This window comes from Onychostruthus taczanowskii, unplaced genomic scaffold (genome assembly GCF_017590055.1).
Source record: "Onychostruthus taczanowskii isolate IOZ18803 unplaced genomic scaffold, ASM1759005v1 scaffold18, whole genome shotgun sequence".
Classification (NCBI taxonomy): domain Eukaryota; kingdom Metazoa; phylum Chordata; class Aves; order Passeriformes; family Passeridae; genus Onychostruthus; species Onychostruthus taczanowskii.
In genome coordinates, this window is record NW_024499017.1 from 9,430,538 (window position 1) to 9,454,045 (window position 23,508).

At 38.1% G+C, this 23,508-nt stretch overlaps 1 protein-coding gene across 1 annotated transcript in view; it reads left to right on the top strand.

Moving 5' to 3' along the window:
- Nucleotides 1-22,322, top strand: part of CDYL2 (chromodomain Y like 2) — a 60,115-nt gene extending 37,793 nt beyond the window's left edge. The window contains exons 3-7 of the mRNA XM_041400917.1: nucleotides 2,987-3,204; nucleotides 9,977-10,149; nucleotides 14,617-14,827; nucleotides 15,524-15,667; nucleotides 17,796-22,322. Coding sequence (XP_041256851.1) covers nucleotides 2,987-3,204; nucleotides 9,977-10,149; nucleotides 14,617-14,827; nucleotides 15,524-15,667; nucleotides 17,796-17,954 — 905 coding nt within the window. The 3' untranslated portion in view covers nucleotides 17,955-22,322. The remainder of the gene's footprint in view (nucleotides 1-2,986; nucleotides 3,205-9,976; nucleotides 10,150-14,616; nucleotides 14,828-15,523; nucleotides 15,668-17,795) is intronic.
- The last annotated feature ends 1,186 nt before the right edge of the window (nucleotides 22,323-23,508 follow it).

Genomic DNA, 23,508 nt, shown 5'->3' on the forward strand with positions numbered 1-23,508 from the left:
AGCACGATCAAAGTTTACAAAATCATCAAGGCCTCACATATACTAAATGCAGAGCTGTTGCTCCTGAAATCCCTTGATAGCAGAACTAGGGACCACTCACTGAAACTGGTGGAACATCAGATAAAAGCACAGATGAAAGAAAATTCTTCTCTGTGTAGTGGCTACCCAACTTCTCAAACTCATACCACAGGAAGCTGTGGAGACAGACAGCATCAACAGGCTCAGAAGGGGATTAGAGAAATCCATGAAAAGGTCCACAAGCAAACACTGAAGGAAGCAGGAGGGATGAGCCTTCTCATATTTCTATACAACACTTAGGGATGATACTATGGGAAAGGACTGCAGAAGGCAACCAAGCTTGCATTTTCTCCTTAAATAGCATCCTTTACTGCCCTCTTTTACTGCCATTCTTGGAGAAGGATTATGCATGCAGCAGTGGTCTGGGAACATCTTAGGTTCCCTTAAAAAATATTGAAGCTTCTTATATAAATGTTGGCTTAGGTATTTCACAAGTTCTACTGCTGATTAAACACAAAGTAATAATTAGATTAAACTCCCAGTAAAGAGCATTTTCTCCTATTCTGTTTTCTTTTTGTACTTAGACTGAGCATCAAATACTCACTATTAAGCCAGAAAACCACACTTAGATGTATCTAAAGCTTCTTTAGTTAATTGGTGACATCCTTAATTTGTTTCATGTGCAGTATAAATTGCTTTGAGTCTTTGAATGTCTCTTTTTGCCTGTCACAGTCATTTTTCACCTTGACATACTCAGGTGCTGCTCCCCTTGTGTGCACTGAGCAGGTGCTGGCTATTGACCCTCCTGCAGGGACAATCCCAGTGCTCCAGTGGCTCCAGAGCAGACTTTCAGGAGCTCCACCACCTCCACAGAGCAGACGTGCTAAATTGGCCTGCTTCCACATCAGTGCTGTCTTTAGAGTGTGCTGATCATTTTCTCCAGTTTATCGGATTAAACAGGATTACAGGGATGCACTGGAGACATGGAAACAAGCAGCTACTCACTATATATTGTTCTGTTAATGATCCACTTTTGGAAATGGCACTTTTTCATTTATGTTTCTCTCATATTGAATTTAGATATTTCCTCTGATTAAAACTCTTTCAGCTAGCATCCAGATAGTTAAAATACTGTGATAAGATCTATAGTTTCTTACATCATACATTCATTTACAAACTGAATACATAAAAAAGAATAAAACAAACCAAAAAAATTACTGTGAGGCTTTTTGTTGAGCTGGATTATCTGAGTGAATTAATCTTTTACTATTCTCTCATCATCTGTATTTAAAATAGATGTAGCATAATCTTCAACACTACAGTTTGTCTGACACACCTTCCATTCAATGGGCATTTGTGCCTCTGATTTTGTAAGTTCTTTACACTTTTTTGTGAGTTTGAAATCACCACAATTCAGTAACTTATTGCTGGTTAAACAGTGACTAAATAAAAATGCAATATTTAATAGCCTCCTCAGTCAAAGGGTTAATTTGTTTCAGTACATTATTCCCAATGACATGGGCGTTCTATTAGTAATTTCACAAGTTGATTTCTGTTGTAAGAATTCATATCAAAAAACAACCTTAGGAAAAAGAAGAAAAGTGCCATAGGAAATTATTCATAGCTTTTAAAGTTCAAGCACATGGCAATTTCTACACTTGTAGACACTTTTTGTCAAGAAAACAAATTTCCAACTCTTTTGGTTTCAAATGATTTTTTTAAAGTGATGATTTAATGGAATCTGGCCATGTTTGTATTGCACCAGGCAAATCCTCTATTCAGTATAACCCAGGCAATGCTTTAGATGGTATCTCTTAATTCAACAACAAAAAAGAGCTTCCTGATTGACTGAAGAGGCTGCTGCACCAAGGTGGCTCCCTGTGTGTAGATGTGTGAGTACCCACATGCACACACCACATGAGACCCTGTCACACACCGCTGAGCACGGGCTGTGTTTCCACATCCCATCTCCTAACTGCAGTGCACATACAGGATTTCACACACTGTGAACAATTCCACAGGCCACTGCCAACTCTGAGGTGTCAGACAGATCAGTTACCTACGTAAGCATCAGGCTGAAACATAGCTAATCCAAAATGAGGGTAAGTGATTTTGGTTGAGAGGCATCTGTCATGAATTCACTGTTCAATTCTATTCCAGCAGAGCATTTTTAATTGGATGGTGGTCACTTAAACGATAAAATTTAAACCTGTATTCTAATATTCATGTCATCTGCTCTTTAAAAATTCCTGGCTATTTGAAACCAGGAGCTGGAACAGGTCAGCTTTGGCAGGAGTAAAGAACAGAGCAAACAAAGGTGTTTTCATTCAGCTCTTTCTTGGCCTTTCTTAAAAATGGTGCATTGTGGGCTGGTATCTATATAAACAAAAACCAGTGACTTTAATCTCTGTCCCTCAACGACCTGTCTCTGCTTTATTTTTAATGGCAGTAGAGTGAAATACCTGTAATTAGAAAACTGTTATTATATATAAACCTTATAAAGCTCCTTCAACACCCCCGCTCAGCACTGTTACCAGTCATCATCTATTGCCTATTACAGAAACACTGTAATCATCAGCAAAGGAATGGTTTGCAGTTCATACACAGAGCAAGTCAGAATAAACTGTCTTTTAAAACTGACTTACTATTGCTTTTACTTGTTTTTAAGGAGGAATTATATCTTTTGTCTCACAGTTCTCTTTTTTCCCTACTGCTGGATACTCTCCAAAATGGCATCAGTTCCTTGGGTCTAGAGGTTGTCTGATCAGAGAACAAAAAGTTCTGCACGTTGGAGTACAGAATAAGAACAATGGCTTGAGGCCACATTTGACTAGCCAGGCACATTTTTTTAATTTATTTTTTCCTGTTATTTTATATTTATTTATTTTCATTGGAGCTAATAGACAGTATCACTCCATTTCTTTGATGGTATAGAGGTAATTATACTTCAATTTTTTCCATGTGCAAGGTTCTTCTCTGGCCAATGGAAGCTTGAATCTACACAGCACTGTGAAAAGGAAACTTGATGGAGAGAAAGATTATGTCTTCGATAAGAGACTGAGATACAGCGTGCGACAAAATGAAAGTAACTGTCGCTTCAGGGACATTGTAGTCCGGAAAGAAGATGGTTTCACACATATTTTGCTGTCGAGTCAGACTTCAGAGAACAATGCACTGACCCCAGAGGTAAGTGTTTAGCCCTAAAAGCCAAAGAAAGTCATCCCAGTGTGTGGGTTATCTTGCAAACACTGCACTTGAATTTGATTTTATGTATTTTTTTTCCCAACTGATGAACTTAGAAAAGAAATCTGGAGTACAGACATATCTAACTTTTTCATACTTGGGATTGCTATCCAAAATAATGCAATGGAAATTAAATTTTAATTCACATGGCTGAAAAAAAATAAAAGTAACTAAAGGAATGGCAGAAAATCAGTATTTTCAGCATGGAATTGTGTGAAGCAGCTTTTCACACATTGAAGTTACTGATATTTACTATCCTTAGGAGAAATCTGGTCTCTTTCCTTTTTTACTAATTTAAATAGTGCTCCAGTTGTATACAGAGAATTTCAGTCTATATCCTGAGACAGCCTTTCTAAATTCCATCTTGATCCCTAATTACTTTTTCTCTGAATCACTGTATTTATTTATGAATTCTTAACCAATTAGGGGCTCTATCCTCAGCTGAATTGCATTAAGTCATACAACATATAGAAGATGAAAATGAATTCCCTTGTTCCAAACATTATACACACAAGGGCAAACTCAGACTTGCAGCTTGTACTACCCCAGTACACACATGGATCACTGGAAGGGCTGAGGAGCTTTTCCTTCCATTCCCTGTGGCTGCAATGCCCTGTTAAACCATTCCCATGGCAGAAGAAAAGGGGTGTCCATAAGTGCTTGCATCAGGATGGATGTCCTGGAGAGAAGAGAGCACACCTGAGCCCTGTTCCACACCTGAGCCCTGTTCCAAAGGGCAGTAAAGGCCTGATGGATGGACAGGGGCTGCCATGGAGCAGGGAGGGAGCACCAGGAGCTGCCCCCAGCACCAGCCTGGCCTCTCTGAGCATCCTGCAGGCAGAGCTCCTCCAAGGGCTGCCCTCACTGGGGAGATCTTGGCTTTTCTGCCCTCTCTGTCCTACACAGCAACTTCAGGAGTGTATGAAATACCACTTTATGCACCACCTGAGGGAAGAGTAGATTGTAGCTTTGAGGAATCATTTTATTCAATAAGAAAATGAGTAACTTTAAAGTTAATTACTTACAATGGGCAGGTGTGATGAGTCCCCTTCTCAAATGCACAGGTACACATGGGCAGTAATACACTGAGTGATATTAAATGGCTAAAACTGATGGTACATAACATTTATCACTCCTAGTTTTTAAATATCTAATATTTAGAAGGACTATCCTGGTAATTACCACAGAACACCAGATGCTCGCTTTTAAGACTAATTTCTTAAAATGCATTAGATTGCATCAAATCCATCACTCCATCTCTGTCTTAATTACCACTAATTGACACTGCAGGTAATTTAAATGAAGGAGCTCAAGGGCCTGAAAAAAAATATGAAATCATGGACTCTCTGTGTTCAGTCAGAACAGACATACCTTTGCATTGCTGGTTGTGCTGTTCCACATCAGCAGTGTTCAGATGCTCTAACCAGGGGATTAATTCAGGCTCTTTGGATCTGCCAAACCAATCCATTTCATCCTTTGAAAGTTTTCAATATGCCAGGAACCCATCTCTGTGGAAGAATAAATGATAAGCCTGTAATAGTCCTCTCCCTGCATCACCAGCGTAGACTATTTCTAAACCCTTTATTGAAGCTCGCTTGAAAACCAGGAAATACATTTTAGAAAACCACTTTACTGACCAGGATGGTCAGGAATTAATCAGGTATTGAGTTGTCCACATGGAGTTTGTCTGTTTAAACCTCACCCAGGCCAAGAGCAATCACAGGCTCTTGCCCTTGGAAGACTCATGGCTGTAAACATGAAACTGTTTCTTTGGCCTCAGTCCAGGCTGCTGCCCATGATCATTCACACCACAAAATCCAGCACCTCCAGGACTGGCAATTTCACATTCTTGCTGGCAATTACAGCAAAAACCTCAGGAACTGAAAGAGGAAGGTGTTGAATGACTTGTCCCTGCAGTTTGTCACCCATAGCCATAGGTGAGGCAAATTGACAAAGCATTTTAGGGATGTTTAGAGCATTTTCAGTTTTGATGCCTTTTATCCCCAGTGAATATGAAGTACAAACACACAAAATGAATAAAGTGTGTTTTATTTTGTGTAAAGAAGTGCTAACTTCAAGCTTTATTAGACATTCAGTAAATTATGTTTGCCAAATAGCAAATGAATCATTTATTCAGAGCAGGTTTATTTGATGTGCTTAAATAGTGGCCTGGTTCTACTCGGCCATCTATGTTAAAGAAAAAAAAGGTGTGCACTGCAAACCATCATTGTAAACTTTTAAACCTAAGCTTATACAAAATCCCACTCACCCCTCAACAGCTCTGCTTCCCTTTGTGCTTTATAGGAATCTTCAGATGAAATTTGATAGTTGTGTCCAACCACTGGCCTCTGGTATTTATGCCAGTTTAATTAAAACAGCAAAGAACTTATTTATACCAAAAAAAATTAAAGTCTAGAGAAGTCTACCTGCCTCTTCATCCTATGTTATCAGTAACCCCATTTGTGCAGGTGATTTTAGCATGAAATGTGCCAATGCTCTTTCCAGCAGCCTTTGCACTGACTGATGTTGGCTCAGTCCTTCTTTAGGAATTGAGTTTTTCTACAGAAATGTTCAGGGCACTATAGAAGTTCTTCTTTATTTTTTACAAGAGCTTATAAAACTTCCAAGACAGTGTCACGAAACAGCACAGCTTGTTCTTATTTCAGTAGCTTAGGCTTGCTGCTTTTGCTTTTTAAATACATTTGTGAAATATTTAATTATTAATTCCATTAGGGCATTTTTTCTTGTGGGACTTCTGCTGCTCCTGAAGTTCTTTCTCCAGTGATGCTGCTGCTGTTTTAAGTCAGCACATCTCAAGAGTTCAGAGTCTGTTTCAGACTAAATGGACCCATCAGCTCTTCTCATTTAACACTATTAACAGAGCTAGAAATTAATATTCCCCTGAATTAAAAGTGAAACATTCTCTAAACAGCCAGTGCTTCCCTCCAAGAGTGACAGAACTATCTCAAGTACCTTCTCCTACACAAGAATTAGGTTTCAAATTTTAAATGTGAATAACAAGGTTTAAAGTTCTGCCAGGTACATTATGGAGCACTCGTTTGCCTTCACTTTTCTTAACCTGGAAATAATAAAAAAGAGGCAGGTACAAGTTTACTGTTCTCTGTAGTTCTGCTCTCTACACAAAAGTAAATTGTGGGCTTGGGCCAGTGCTTGTGGCTGCAGCTTTCAAGGTTCCCAAGTCCTTTAGGTGCCAGACTGAAAAGACTCAGAATGAGTAACACAAAATTTATTTATGTAAAAAAGCACAACTGGGGAAGATGGCTTTAAAATGTCTTTAAAATTTGTGTTTACGGTAATATTTACAGAATAATTGCCTTTAAGAATATCACAGTGAGTCCTCAGAGATTCAGAAAAGTTAACTTTTATTAACTAGTGCTTCTGTTTATGTGAACAAGAGACTTCTGTTCAAGATACTTTGTGTAATTATGGTGATAAATTCCTAGCTCTTTGATTTTCCCAGAATGTAAGCAAGATGGAAAGCAAAGGGCACCAAATACCTTTGGAAATTTCCTACATCCAGTAAAAGGCATTAAAATAAGCTCTTAGAAGTTTAATGAAGTTTTTAACTGGTTCATGTTTATTTTGCAATATAAGATGTCCTGTTCAAGAACTAACGAGATTATTTACTTGACAGGATTAAAAATATAAGTAGCTTCTGAGAAGGTGATAATTTTATTATATATTTGTGTTTCAGTAAAACAGTAAGTAAAACACTAGGTCTGGTCTAAATTTGCAATCCAGTCAACTATTATAACCTAAATAACTGGCCCATACTGTTCTGTAAATACTGCCTCAGAAACTTGCATCAAATGCATTCAAATAGAAATATTGTCCCCACAACTGAAAATTACCTAAAAGGCCATAAAAAGGCTAATTAATAAAAATATGGATCTGGAGAATATTGCTAAGGAGCTCTGGAAATAGTAGTGTTAGATCTGGTCCACTAGAGGAAATAAAATTTAATTGGACAAATGCCATAGTTTTAGCAAGATGGGGAAAGGTTTAAGGGCTATGGAAGAAAGAAAAAGAAATGGAATCTGACAAAGGTTGTATCTCTGTATTTGAGAACTGAATTCACTACCACATTAAACAGAAATTTGTCCCTAAAAACAGAGAGCAGTTCTAAACTAAAATTATATTTACTGTACAGTACTACAGTTCAACACGCAGTGATGCAGCCCTGGAGACAAAACAACTCTTTTATTTATAAAAAATTATTTTCCTGTTTGTAGCTTCCCTGTAATCATAGAAATAGCTGGGGAGAAATGCCCATCCCCAGATGACCCATGGGAAAGCCAAGGCTCCAGAGGCAGCAGTGAGCAGCAGCTGCTGTGACCAAGCTAAGTGACAAAGGGACCTGGGGAATTTTGGACTGCACCAGCAAAGGAACCGTGGCAAAGCTCCTGACCAAGGGAGTGAGCATTGACCTGGTTGGCATTGCTGGATTCCAATGAGCCTCCAAGCAGCTTTGGATGATAAAGTTAATGACAAACTTAAGGATCTTTAGAAAAAAAATGTACTTTTTGCAGTCTGATGATGCTGATACATAATGGTTTCCTTTTGATACAAACAAGTGGGGCAGGGGAACTAAATTTCCCCTCCTGCTCAAAAATAGCAACCAAAGCCTTCTCAGTTTTAACCATACCTGAAAATTTGATTCCTACTAACAGACTCAATGTCATCCTCTCTAAAACACTGAAAAAACAGTGATGGCAGAATATTGATTTTTCTTACAGGAAATGTAACCCCTGCTCAAAAATTTGGATGTGTTGTGGATGGCTTTAGTCATCCAGATCAGTGAGAGGCAAGATAAAAAAGAGTTTGTTAGAAGAATGATGTGTGTGAAGCAGAGCACTGGTAACAGCAAAGAGGTGGCACATAGGCAAATACCACTGGAGGAAGGGGAATGATAAAGAAACTTGCTGAATGGGTATCATCATGGCATCATACTTAATGCAACATTGCTCACTGGATAGAAAAATGTATTCCCTAATATTATTTATACATTCACCCTAAGAAAGAGCAAATTGTGAGATCTTTTACAGTGAATTAAGAGCATAACGTTGCATTCACATGGAACTAGGAAAACCAAAATACTTTTTTTTTTAATTTTAATATCTACCACATTCTAGTTTCTCTTTTAACACTGATTAAAGGTTTTAGGGGGTTTCCCTTTTGTTTCCCCATTATATGTGCAGTGTTGCTGTGTTTCTCCAGCTGAGGGTTGAGACAGCCTCTGAGGCTCTCAAACAGTGCTCCTAAAATTGCTGATGACATTTTTGTACCTGCATAAGAATTTCAAATACCCTTCCAAATTCTGCAGCTTTTAATTACTTCACTTCCACCCACTGTCACACACTCAGTATTCTGAAGTGCTCTTGCAGAAGTGAAGCATCTAAAAGTTCACCACCTGCTCTCTCATGGCCAGTCCCAGCAGCCAGTAATACTCATCTTTACACAAACCCATAGGGAAAGCAGCACAATCCATAAGATTTTTATTAAAAGGCTAACCAGGGGGTGGCATCAACAAAACTTCAGTGTTCAGGGACATTTCTTAAACAAGGCACTTCAGAGATCTAAAGAAGTTTTGGTAACACAAAGTAGTAAACAGAAATAATCACAGGCTAAAAATCTTGGGTTTCTCTCACGTGGAAACTCTGTTTAAATCCCCAGCCACATTTAGCTCTCTCTTACCTAAATTTACACCAACACCAAATCTTTTGGTGCAAAAAAAGGAAAATTTGAGACAGCAGGACCATGTTTATAGGAAATACTTTGACACATGAGTATGATTAAGGATGGGAGGTGTCACACTAGATGAAATCAGGGCCCTTGCAGTGAGGAGCAAATGACTTGAAATGAGGAGCACATTATAGAGAAAAGGGGGCTGAAATGAGTTACAGCTCACAAACCACACCCAACTGTGACCAAACAAGTTACCCATCAGAAGTTTATGAAATAAAATTTCCTTTAAAAAATCATTAGGAAACAGTTCTCTGCTCAGGTGAAAGGCCATTTTCCTACTATACCAGCAGCTCAATTTTATACAGATTTTGATTAGGTTGGATTTATGGTGTAATTAATAGCTTGATCCAGTTGTAAAACAAAGTCAAAATGTCTCTTTTTCAAGGGACTTTTATGATTTAAGTTTTGTAAACTGTAAAATTGAATAATATATTTGTCATGTTGATGTATATGATGTCCTCTTGTCCTGCTTTGCTCTGGTTGAAGTCATATAAACCAAAGTAGTTGAAGAACTGAAAACTGGGGTTTACAAATTTTGCTTTCAAGCTGTTGAGGTTAATAATAGGCTTTTGCTGTGATAAACATGTTCCCAAGGATACAGTGATGTACACAATGAAAGTTTAAGAAGTTATATTTGAACTTATTAAATTGCAATCAAATAGCATAAGCTGGGTAGAATTTCCCATACAACAAAGAACCAAGTCCTAAAACCTCTTTGAATTAGTAAAACATCAACAAACCACTGCCAGATATAACATATTCTGCAAACTCTCAGTGTTATCATTCTAATGATTCTAATATCATTCTATATTAAAATTATATATATAATTGATGTAACTATTAATAGAGCCCAAATTTAAGTCTCTCAAAATCAGTAAGGTTTGTAAAAGTAGGGAAATGATATTGCCACGGCATGCATGTCGAATTGTTTGCTTTTCTTTATCCACAGATCATGAAGGAAGTTCGGAGAGCATTGTGCAATGCATCAGCTGATGACAGTAAACTCTTACTTCTCAGCGCAGTGGGAAGTGTATTCTGTAGTGGCCTAGATTACTCATATTTAATTGGCAGGTTATCCAATGACAGAAGAAAGGAAAGCACTAGGATTGCAGAAGCTATAAGGTGACCCAAGCTTACCTATGATCTCTAAATTATGAAATGCAGTGTGTGATGATAAAGATATTAATCAGGTCCAAAAATGTTGTATATTTAAATGTTGATTGCATTCTAATTATAGTCCTGCAAATTTGTTTAGTAAAAAGAAACTTGGACCTTTCCATATTAGAAAAGAAAGCACATTTATTCCAGTGCTAATATCCATAGGGATTTATTTTATTCTAATTCTCTGTATTTAATATTTCAAATCACTCCTTCAAATTCAAATACAACTTTGTTGTTGCTTTTCCAGATTCAGTATTGCTTCATGTTCTAAACTGGTTCCTGAAAGGCAGATCTTTTACTTGTTTTAATGTTCATAATTTTAATTAATTCCAGTCCAAATGGGAATCCATGGCTTACTCATATTCTGGTGAAATAGCAGTCTGCCACTGTATTTCAGAACCTTACTAGAAGGGTCTCCACTCTTCTTCTTAAATTTAAATTACTTAATATATATGTAAATGTAATTTTATTTTTGTAACTAAAATGCAACTTTCCTTTTATATATATATATATATCACATCACCTTAATAGAATTCCAGGGTTTATGACATGCAGTCTGCAAATCAATCTGCACAACACATCACCAAATGTTCTATTATCCACTAGGCAGATTTTCCAGTATAAATCAATATTATTCCACTAAAGCCAATGGTATTTCACCAGTCTGTACCAGGAGACAATTTGGTCCCTTTTTTTCCCCCCCATTTCCTACAAATAAATATTCTTCTGAGAGCTTTAAAACTTTATGCAACAATTCTATGAAGGAATATTAAAGAATTTTTTTACAAGATATCTCTACTTGGGATTTATTAGTATAACATAAGATCAGGTTTAAGTATTACACAAAGTATATTAACCACCAGTTAACTTGGTTACAACTACTGCAGAAGATCAGTTTGGATTCCAGGTTAAAAACTTCAAAATTCTCAAAGTAACAATTATTTTGAAAGACTTTAAAAGATACTTCTTAAATGTAGTAAGTTACAAGCTGTTTATACGACCCTAAATATGTTCAAATATCATGGAGTGATATTTTTTAAAAGAGAAATCCTTTGAAGGACACAGCCTAAGTTTATTTTTTAAATGTGAGGGGTTTTTAAAAATGTGGAACCAAAAAGAAAAAAAAAAGTGAGAGTAGAAAATCACTATTCTTATTTGAAAACACAGGCACACTCACCACCCACCAAAAAATACAAATTTAATAATATTCTTGTAAAAATTGTGCAGTTAGGTGTTGTTACATAAGTATACATTTATTTGCATGCATCTAATATACAGGTGTACTTATCAATCCAACATTCAAATAAGTATAAGCCAGACTGTGATACTCAGTTTTTCCACCCTTGGACTCACAGAACACTCGTGAAATACTGGTACAATGTACTGCTTGTACCTTGTCAAGAATGTCGGCTTCAGGCCCACTGAAAATAGATTTTTATTGTACTTCTGGAAACAATACCCTACGTTTTCCATTTAGCACTCTCTGTGCTTTCTGTGAACAAAGGACTCAGCTCATGGAAAATAAACTGTAATAAGAGAAGAAAAAATGTCCATTGCTTCTTTCAGTGGTTTGGATGTCCTAAAATACATCCATGGATTTCTGCCTCCACTGCTTTACATCACGTTAGACTTGTATCAAAGTGAAATTGAAATCTTGGTTACCATGTGTTTCCACTCTCCAAAGAGTGGCTCTCCTGTACCAGTCACAGGTTGCAGCTGAAGGTCCAATCCCTGTCCAGTCTCCTCTCCCATGAATGGTTCAGTCACTGGTGCCGTGCCCTCAGCCACTGGGGATGGCAATGAATGGATGTGCAGCACTGCAGCTCCTCTGCAGGCACTGGTCACAGATCCATCCCAGGCCCACCAGTGTGAGCTGCCACCATCCACATGCCATCCTGGAGCAGGGAAAGAGCAGGAAGGCTGCAGAGCCCTGGGATTGACATGCTCCTGGAAGGCATTCCCAGCACTGGGCTCACAGCACCAGCTGGGCAGCTCTGTGGGACCTGAGCCACAGCATTCTGGGTGTGCTCAGAAGAAAACAGACAAGGACAAATTTATTTGCTCAGCTTCTTTACAGCCCTGGATGTACCTACAAGCCCTGACCAGCAGCAAGAGCCTGAAACAGTGCAGAGATGTCTGAGCATCCCAGCCTGTATTCCATGGTCAGCCTCCCAGATATGCTCTAGCAAATCCAGAAGCCTTCTGCAGACACTTTTTCCTATATTTAAACATCTGGATCTACTGTGCAACAGCAGCTATCATGTGAAATGAACCTTTTCAAAGACTGCCTTGAATTGAAACAAGGATCCTGTAGCCCAGAAACTCTCTGTGTGAACTTATGGTTCGGAGACAAGGAAACGTGCCAGGTTCAGGGTGCAGAGACAACCCACTGAAACAATGCACCAAACAGGAAACAAAGATGAGTGGAGTGCTGGTCACTGCAGCTTCTGGAGACCAAAGGCAGGCATTTGTTCCCCTCATCATCTCCCAGTATTGTAGCCTTCCACTCTATCCTAGAGGTAGCATGTTCCATACCCATCCATTTTACCATCCTCTGTGCTCCCCATTCTTCCCTCACAACAGAGGCTCACTGTGCCTTGTCAGTGTTATGTTCCACTCTCTCCAGGTTCTCGTAGGAAGACTTCCTTCAATCCTTCCCCTCCATTAATATGTTCTGCTTTGTTCTTCCTCCACATCATGTTTCCTCTCCACATCCCAAATTGCTTTTCCATATTCACTTCCAGTCCCGTTTATCACCATGATTCCTGCTTTTCTCCACAACACTGGTTTTATCTGCCTCCACAGGGTCCTCAGATTTACTGCCACCATTTATCCTTAGTTTGCTTTCTTTTTACCTATCATTCATCACATCCCTATTCACAACTGCAGTCCTGTCTGAAAGACTTACGTAACTACTGAGGTTCTCAAAATTCTGGAATTAATGAGGTGCAGTGATCCACAGTCACTACTCAGTCATAAACAACCAAAGAAATAATGAGATAAGGGAACAGCATTGTATCTGCAATGAAAACGAATGACAACTCTCCTTAACCCTGCTCTCCTCTAGACAGAAATGGTCTTGAACAGACAAAAACTATGTTCCTTATTTCACTCTCTTTGTCTTGGCAGTGATTCCTGGTTTACTACTGTGAACAGAGCTGCATCAATTCTCTACTTTCCCATGGTTCTCCTTACCAGAGGACTTCAGAAACAGAATGTATTGATTAAAAATTTAATGCTGGGTCATCTCAGTCTCTGTCCTCATTTAAAACACAGCCAGTGCCCCTGCACTTCAGCCCAGTTGCCACATGTGCTCCCTAACCTGCAAGGCCCACCTGTGCTCAGGTACAGAAGCCTGGATCCTTTTGACCTCAGTGGGAGAGCAGCAACTCATCAAAGGGCATATTTGACAAAATGTTCTTTCCTAAAATCTGTCAGCAAAGATGCAGTCTGGATCTAATAAATACCCAGTGCAGGGACAGAATCTCCTCTTTTGCTTGGAATTTGATTTATCCATGTCTTTTTTCTAAAGTAACTGAGCATCTCATTTGCCTCCATATACCTGCTGTGCACTGAGCTGCTGGAGCCATAATTTGCCCACAATTACACTCTTGCTTTTTCCTAATTGGTGTAAAGGCCATTCCATTCAACAGATGTCTTTCCACAGCTGCTGGTAGGTAACTTATTTAAAAGATCTTCTCATTGCACAGAATTTAACATATTTTAGTTCATTCATCCAGATGAATACGATGACATTTAACTTCCCTGTTAATTCTCATCACATTACTGGGGTAGTCAAGCAAGGGCATCTGCTTTGTAATGGCTTTGCTGAAGATTTTTGCAATGAAGACTCAACTGAAGATTACTCATCCTGTTCAAACATTTCTCTGACTCCTCTTTGCACATCTTGTTCTTTCTGCTGATGTGCCCTAAACACTGACAATCTCCCAATCCACTGATGGACTTGCAGTAACCTTTGACACAGGATCTTAAGAGAACTTTAAAAAAAAATAATAATCAGACTATAATATTTCATCAGCAGCCAAACCAGGTCCATCCCAGCCACTGTGGAGCAAACCAAGAAGTGCTGTGTGTACAAACTCAGGAGTTACTAGTCCAGAAGTAAAACTAACCCAACCAAACCTTTCTGCAAAAAGTACAACACTCAGTGCAATCCACTTTATCAGGCCATATACAACATACACAAAACTATGCAATAGCCCAGGTACTCAGAAAGATTAAATAACTAAAAATAAGCAGACTTTTCCATGTGCAAACTGGAAAGTATCTTGCAGTTCTGACCTCATAAAACTGGGCATTTGTTATGTTCTTCTGTGGTTCTAAATTGTTCTGAGATTAACTACTTTAAACTTGGATATTTATGTGTTACTTCTGTATTCAAGATCGTTCTTTTATTTTTTATTTTAGGGATTTTGTAAAAGCTTTTATTCAATTTAAGAAGCCAATTGTGGTTGCTATCAACGGCCCTGCTCTGGGCTTAGGAGCTTCTATTTTACCACTCTGTGATATCGTTTGGGCAAGTGAGAAGGCTTGGTTTCAGACACCATATGCAACAATCCGACTCACTCCAGCTGGCTGCTCGTCATACACATTCCCACAAATTCTGGGTGTTGCACTGGTAAGGTTTTCCACCTCAAATTGCTGAAGAACCTTTCATAAGTTCCTGATCTTCTTTCTCTCTTTAAAAAGTAAACAATTTTCTTGTATTTAATGGAAATTAAATCTGTGGAAAGTTCATCTAATCACTACCAACTTCTTATAATGAAATAACCTTGGATTCCGTATACAACACCTGCTGTACACAAGAAAGATTGAAAAGCAAAGATTGTCAACATCATGGTAGAAAAGTCAAGAAATACATTAGCAGAATAACCTTGCAGAGTAGTTGTCTGCATCATGTTAGGAGTGGGCAGTAATACAACCAGATGCAGCTCTCTGCTCTTTAAAGATAATCCACAATTATTCCTGTAAGACTTCTTAGCTTTTACCAGTATAATAAATCAGAATTTGCCCCACAAATATTTCCTACTGGGTTCCATGACTCTCCACACAGTATCACTGATAGTTACTCTTGTAAGATCAGCAATACAGATTCACCATGCATGCCAGCACATTTCTCTTAAATTAAACCCATGCTGTGCTCTGGCCACCTGCACAATCCTTAAATAGCTACTGAAACTCCTTTTAAAGTATTTTGCAGTATGGAAAGATACAGAAGAACATTTGTAATTTAATCGCAAAAATAGCAGGCAAGTATGAGAAAAATTTGAAGGGAATTATAACCCAAGATTACCAGAGTCTTTTGGTTTCACAGGCAAATGAAATGTTGTTCTGTGGGAGAAAGCTGACAGCACAGGAAGCCTGCAGCAGAGGACTGGTGTCACAAGTATTTTGGCCAACAACATTTAGCCAAGAAGTGATGCTACGAGTGAAAGAAATGGCATCCTGCAGTGCAGTGGTAAGAAATCAAACTCCCTCATTAAATGACATTTCACAGAGGTAAGGTGTGCTCCCAAGGCTCGTCACATGTGGAACCTCAGTTTCCACAAGAATAACTGTGAAAGAAGGCTGACATCAGAAAACCTGGATAGGGATCAGTGAGCTCATGGAGTTTCTCATTTTTCAGGGATCAGGGTGGGGGGAGTTATTTCCTTTCACAATATTGGCATTTGTTCAATGAGTGGCACCTTCTTGCCCCGGATTTTGAAAGGAGATTTTAGCACAGGTTTCCTTCATGAAGGTGTAACAGTCTGAAACTCCACAACTGTATTGGGAAACCTGTAAGAAAACAGATTTTCCCTTCACTTTGTCCTGGCCTACAGGACAGGATTTCAGCTGAATCTGCCTTCTTTCTGCACCTGCACAGTTCCTGCTGCTGCAGAATGTTCCACACAGCACCCCAGAAGGGTAGGATAGAGCCAGCTAAGCTCTGCTGTGAAGGAGAGGTGAGATCCAGACAAGAGGGTTTTGAACATGTTCTGGTCACAGTGTATTATAACTTTCCTTTTTTGTACACAAAAGTTGAAAGAAAATCCTTTCCTGTCTTCCTAGAGGTTTTTCCCTTCAGGCAGATATACTCCTATTCTGAGCACATCCTTGTTTAAAAAACATGCAGTGAAGAAAGTGATACTGGCTGCAATAAAACTGTAGTAATTAAAGTGAAAATTGTTACAGTTTCTTGCTGTATTTCCTGTGTCTGAAACTGTCTTAGCATCCCTCAGTTTCATTTAGAAGATCTGCTGTAAAAGGAGGTAGAGACACAAGAGATTTTTAATTAAACAAAGTGTAGATTAGATCTCTCAGAAGACATTGAGAATTAAACTCTCTGGAAATGTAGCAGAATTTTATTTGATGATGCTGATATAACATGTATTATTTGAGTTGGGAAAACCTCTGGCCTTTACTGTGAATTCTTCCTTCCTTCACTGCTATTGGTTCTCAATTAAATTTTCTCAAGACCCCTTAGAAAGACCGGTGCTGACTTGTGGACAAAGATAAAGCTTCAAAGACTTGTTCACAAACAGACCACAAAAAATGCACAGGGCCCTTGATTTGCTATTAACTTGAGTTAAAGACAAATACTACTTTGCAATAGCAGTGTTGAAACCCACAACACATAGAAACTGGGCTTAACATGAAGGTCTTGACAAAGCTAAGTGAAGAGAATGCACTTCCCTTCCCACAGAACTCTGTGTTATTTATATTAAATCTCCTGTCCTCAGAAAATCAGTAATGTAGGAATTATTACTGGGTTTGTTGGACCAGTTGAGTTCCTTGTGAGACACATACTGGTGGTATTTAAAAATTAACATTAAAGGAATCAATCTCAATGTGCTTAAAAATGGGTCTGGGAAAAATGAGCTGAACTATGGGAGCAACCATGGACCTGCAGTTTGATTTCAGAACTTGCAACAATTACTAAGGGCTTGAGGTTGGGCTTCCTATTGCAAAGATCTCAGGTGATTTGTTGTATCTGCCAAGTAAATATAACTCCAAAACACAGTCAGAGGTGCTTGTTTTGCTTAGTGCCATTCTTGTAACAAATTATTTCACTTTTATAAATAAATGTAAGCAAGTAGACTTTTATAAATAAATGTAAGCAAGTAGACTTAAAAAGAGGTTTGCAGTAAAGGCCCTTTCCTATTAATTTCTGTATTGATAAGGAAATAATACATGAGGGAAAATTGTTAAAGACAATGGACATCCACATTTGGGTTTCCAACATGTCTAACCTTAAAGGCCACCTTCCAGAAAACAGGCAGCCAGTATATTGTCCCTCACACATTTTCATTTCAATGTGAGGGAGTTCAGCTCCTTGTGCTTCATGGCAGACCTTCAATAAACTAAGGTACTTTAGAATCCCTCAGTCTTTTAAAAACCTGGCACTAACCCATCAACTTCAATTCTTAAAGATGCTGACTATCAGCAAGTGGAGTTGTGGCTAGAAATCAAATGTAATTTCTGTGCCCAGAGGAGTTATTTAGATCGTAAAACAGAGTCAGAAGTCTAAAAATGCTAGTCACACCATTATCCATAGTAATTTTTTCAGATTCAGAATAAAATACTGAGTCGTATTTTGGCTTTAGGTATTGGAAGAATCCAAATGTCTCGTGCGGAGCTTCCTGAAGTCCGGACTTGAAGAGGTGAACGAGAAGGAGTGTCAGATGTTAAAACAGCTGTGGAGTTCTTCCAAAGGACTGGATTCATTATTCAGCTACTTACAAGACAAAATTTATGAAGTCTGATATCTTGGCCTAACTTAAAGAGAAATTGCTCCAGTTGTGACCAGAGTCAGACACGACCATGTTTGAGAAGCAGAGGCAATGCATCAGTGAGGAATTTGTGACAGTGATCCCAATGCCTGTGGCTGTGTGAGCTCCACAGCTGCTTGTAGCCGGTTTGATTTTGTGTAACCAAGACGTGGGCAGGCGTTCAGTGCACGTAACCTGTGCAGAGGCTGCATCTTTCACATTGCTCATCCACATCCAACTCTACATTCCATGTGCTGAGAAGCACCACTGAGGCCCAGCAAGGCTCACCCACCTGTAAGGGTTTATTTTGTCTGTCCTTCTTAACTTATTGTTGCTGTTGCAGCACATCTGGGCTGACACAGAGGGCTCAGTCTAAAATTCGGGTCAACACGACCTTTGGTAGACCCAAAAACCATCCATCAGAAATATGTTAATTATTTTTTTCTAAGTTCTAACAGTTTAATGGACAAATCTGATAATTTATATGTGTAATATGTAAAGTTAGTTTACAAAAACGTCTAGAATTTTTTCTTTGTTAAAATTTATTTAACTTATTTATTTTGTGTTCATATTCAGCTGTTTATTGATCACAGATATTATTTTCATATTACCCTTTCGACTGAATTAAAGGTATCACATGAGAATGCAAACACATTTTTAGCAGCAAACTGAGTAGAAAAATAAAGAATATATATAAAACCCACAGAATACTGTGGGCAGTAAATGAAACAGCCACGTGCATGCTCCTCTATGTGTAAAACTATACAAAAATATGTATGAAAACAGATTCATTAGCCAGGGTTAAGAGAAAAAAAGTGGGTTCTGACACAGTGAATCCCCCTTAAGTCTCTCTTCACTTTCTGCCTTCTTGAGGAGCACTGAAGGGCTCGCCAACCAGATGCTTTATTTAAGTTTACTATACTCTGTTAGCCGGATATCAGTAACAGGGTGAGTGGTGCCGTTACGTGGCATCGTACTGTTTTTCAGGTTTAAACACCCCTTATGGTCTGAAGTCTAAAAGCAAATCCTTATGAGCCTTAGTCTAGTTGCCTGATTCCTCAGGTGTGAGATAATTTCTGCTCTGGAGGCCTTTGGGTGTGGGCCAGCAGTTTATACAAGGTGCTAGGCATTGAACTCAGTGGAGGCAGAGGTTTTGTTTCGCTTTTCCCAGCTCTCCACATCTGGCCACCCCACCACCTGTTACAAGAACTTACGGCTATCCATAAAAGCAGTCCACAATAAACAAGGAAAATCCAATCTGCCCTTTTGGAATGTGATCCTAGTACTGTTCAGTGACACTGACTGACTTCTGAACACTGGATCTCTCCCAGTTCTTTCCTGCTATGGGCAGTTACTGTGGAAAGGACAGGAGCATGCTCTGAGACTTCACCTGCCATCAAAGTATGCCCAAATTGAAACCTCTTGAAGCAGAAGCTTTGCACATTTGTTTGCTTTGTAATTTGTGCACTTGCTCTCCATCCTTGAGCTCAGTGACTTATTATGATTTAAACCTCTGCAAATGAGGCTGCTCAGCTTTCTCCCTCAGCATTTCCATAAAGAATTTCAACAAAGCCTTTGTAAAGTTAACGAACAGGTGATTACAGTAAACAGTAGCCTTCAACATATTAATGTAACATTTCTTTTTTCACAAATAATTAGAAGTGCTGGTTTTATGCCCTGATTGTACCACTAAATTTTAAGGAAATCATCACCCTAAATGCAGTTCTCATGGAAATTCTTCATTAAAAAGACAGAATCTGGCTTCTAATTAGCCTGTTTTAAATGTTTTTTTAAAAAAAAAAAAACTTATTTAAACCATTAGCTTATTTTAAAATGACTGAAAGAGAACTCTTTCAATAACTATTTGAAGTGATGGATGCACCACTTGTTTTTATACCAACCCTTGTTTCTGTCCACAACCTGCCAGCAGCACCACGGGGTGCGTTGGAGGCAGGTGCCCTGGGCCCCGCGGGGCAGGTGCACACGGAGTCACCTGGAAAAAGAGGGATTTCCCGAGGGAAACCCACATACACACACACACACACACACACACGAGTTTGCACATCAGGCCTCCAGCATACACCTTCAGAAAAAGAAAAAGCAATGGAAAGTACCACGATTCCTCAATTTCCTTTATTTCCTTTATTCCCGTCCAGAGAGCCATAACTCCTAGTCATGTGTTAATAAGATTTTAGGAAGTTTATTTCAATACTATGCTTAGTTTTTGTAGATAAATATAGCAAGATTGCTCAGCAATGTGAAGGAATGCGTTCTGAATGAGATTTGCAAACAGAGAAGAATCTTACGTTGTTGGATCTTTTAAACTGCACCATTTCATCTGAATTTTCAGATATCTGTATCTTAGCATTTTTTATGACAAAGGAATGGTTGAAATACATTTTCTATAATTATTTTTCCATTAAAGCAAGCGCTAACCATAGTTAACATTTTTAATTATTCATATCTATACAGTTACAATCTAGTTTTCATGGAATCTATTTTCCCTTCAAAAAAGAGTAATAACAATGTTGAAAGCTTCTTTTCCAGTATTTAAATATCAGAATCTGAATTTTCTCTTGTGTTTCTATCCTTACTAGGTATTCAGATATCTAGATGTACTGTACATATTAGTCTGGGTACCTTTACTAATATTCACAGTATTTAAGATTAAAAATGCAATTTGTTGTTTAAGTATGTTATTTTATTCTTGTGTAAATTGTTTTGTACAATCTTTAAAATTCTACAGTTTTGCATTTGTAGATATTAAAGGTAAGCGATTTATTTTGTGTTGTCCTGCATGTATATTTTTGCTGTAGATAAGTGTTGCTTAGTTTACTATTTCAGTACATTTCTGTTTAAATAAATAAGCTTACAAACTTTAATACAGTATATATTTTCAAAATATAAACTTTTATATTTCTGTGGTAGGTTAGGGTATGCGTTTTAGGCAATCTTTTTCACTACTATGAATTGTTCTTTTAATCTATAATATAATGGTTTTGTGCCAATAGTTTTTCATTAGAATAAAATGCTCTTTTAATGCTAGGGATGAACAAACAGTTTTGGTTGGGGTTTGTTTTATTTTTGGTTTTGGGTTTTTTAATTATTTTGCCAGCCTTTACAGTTTTAAATATTATTTATAAATGCATTGCATTTGTGAATAAGCCTTACCATTAGGTACAAGAAATCTTTAAAGCTGCATAATTGCTTATGCAGCACTAAGGACTTCCCCAAATAATTGCTGGAAGAAAGTTAGCAAATCAGAGTACAGGGCCTTAAGTTTTTCTTGTGAAAAGGGTAATACGGGTTGTTTCTTTTGAACAACATAGGTAGACTTGTCAGCATGGGCTTTGTTATATATAAACTGTGCATTTGTGCTCCCAACCATGGTAGTTTAATCTCAGGCTTTGTGTGGCTGGGTCTATAAAAGTCAAATCTGGCTAAAGCCAGCACTCTTTAGGAGACACTAAAGAAGTTTACATAAGAGACTTATAGACAATCTTATCACAGTACATTTGGGTACTCGCTATCCTCGATGTGTTATCTGTGTCTGCCCAATTAACCGTATGTTTTAAGCCATATTAAATCTCTTTACTGCTATTTTAAATATTACACTGAAAGTCATTCACTAGCTTGCTTGCTCACAGACAGGATTTCGATTTTTAGTGAATAAAAATGTTATGCCTTCCATAAAAAACAAAGGACCAAAGAATTGCATTATTCTAATCAAGCATTAGTTCCTTTGCCAGTGAACTAGTTTGACATTTATACCGAAGATCAAACAGTCTCTTTCTGCTTCAAACACTGCATCCTCATCCATGTCAGGTGTAAGGGGGAAAGATGTATCCACTGAGCTATTGGGAAAGGAGTGATGTTCAGCTGGGATGGCATGTCTATTGGTAAGGCTTATTACCAAACCTCTGAGATGAAGCAAAGAACCAAAAATTCACAAGTTATGTCAATGTAAATTTATTTTCAGAACTTGCACAAATAATTAATTGTAGGACTTTGCAAATTAGGCCCTTAAGTTATTTTGTCAGAATGCCATGGAACAGACTAAAACAGTTTCTAATATTTGTAATGATGAGTACATATTATAATATTATAAGGGTACAGGCACCCCTATATCACAGTGTTGTAAATATTTTCTGAAACTGGTACAGTACTGAGGGACTTGTATCTTCTGATATATCAAATATTGACTGTCTAGATCAAATTGTACACAATTTATTTGTTGATGGTCCTGTAACTAGTGTATGGACACATTTCTGGGTGCCTTAGAAGTTGTATTTTTCATGTGTGTTAATATGCAGTATTTATACATTGTGAGAAGCTGCTTTGAATAAAAACATTGAAACTTCATTTCACTGCAGTGATTTTCAGTTTTACATAATCAGAATGAATGTGATAAGTGGCAGTCATTATATATGATAATACTATTCACAGGCTTCTGCCTTTCCAAAGAGACCAGGCACACAGCGGGCTTTTCAAAAGAAAATTAATTTTTTTCAAATGGCAAAACCCAGGGCACTAAGAGACACTGCATTAAGAACTCTCTGAAATCAATTATGATCCATTTCAATTACCATTTCTTGATCAAGTCCAAGGAAACCAGCAAGAACTGTCTCACAAAAGCACTTCTAGGACACCATTATCACTCCCACTACTTGATATGTGCACAGCACCTAAAGCATTCCTGCCCAGAACCAGCTGCTCCAGGCAGGATTTTGGCTCCACATGAGGGAATTTGATTTTGAAGTGGTGTTTGCCAGGAGGGCCAAGATTCAGGCCAGCCCCAGCCTGGTGCAGGAGAAGGTGGATCAGCCTGTGGGCCCCCCACATGGCTCCAGACAACACTCCTGCCAGGGGCTCTTGTGTACCAGGGGATTCTTTGCCCATAACATCCACAAATGTTATTTGCAATCATGTATCTCCTGTGATTAGAAGAGCAACTGTAAATTACTTCTGCCTGGGGCAGAAAAGGAAGGATATTTTTACAGAGAGCCAAGGTTAGCCAACCCAGCTATATAACAAGGTCTGAAAAAATTACCTACACTTCACTCAAAGGAAACAATTATGTTCTGGCAATTATATTGGTTGGCTTTAAACTGACAGGCACTGTTAGTAAAAAACTGTGGTCAGCTATTTGGAGCAGAGGATTGAGCAATTTAATCTTGCTTCACTATCAACAAATCCAATTATTTATTACAGTGACTCTTGTCAGGAATTAATTTACTGTAGCATCCAATGGACTGTGAGCAACGTGCACACAATGAACAGGGTGTGACACCTTTCCTGTCTAACAGTTTTATTGATAAGTTTGGTTTAGTTTTGACACAAATTGTCATCATGTGAATTTAAGTTTAAATTTTTTAAATTTAATTTTTAAAAGAAAGCAAAATTCCTTAAAATTAAAAACTTCATCCAAATACTTGGAGGAGGGGGATTTCAAGCTTTTTCAAATGTCAGCAAATTAATACACAAATTACATGGAAGAGGAATCTGTTAAGTAGAAAAAAAGAAGTAATTGCATGTATAAAAGAACAGG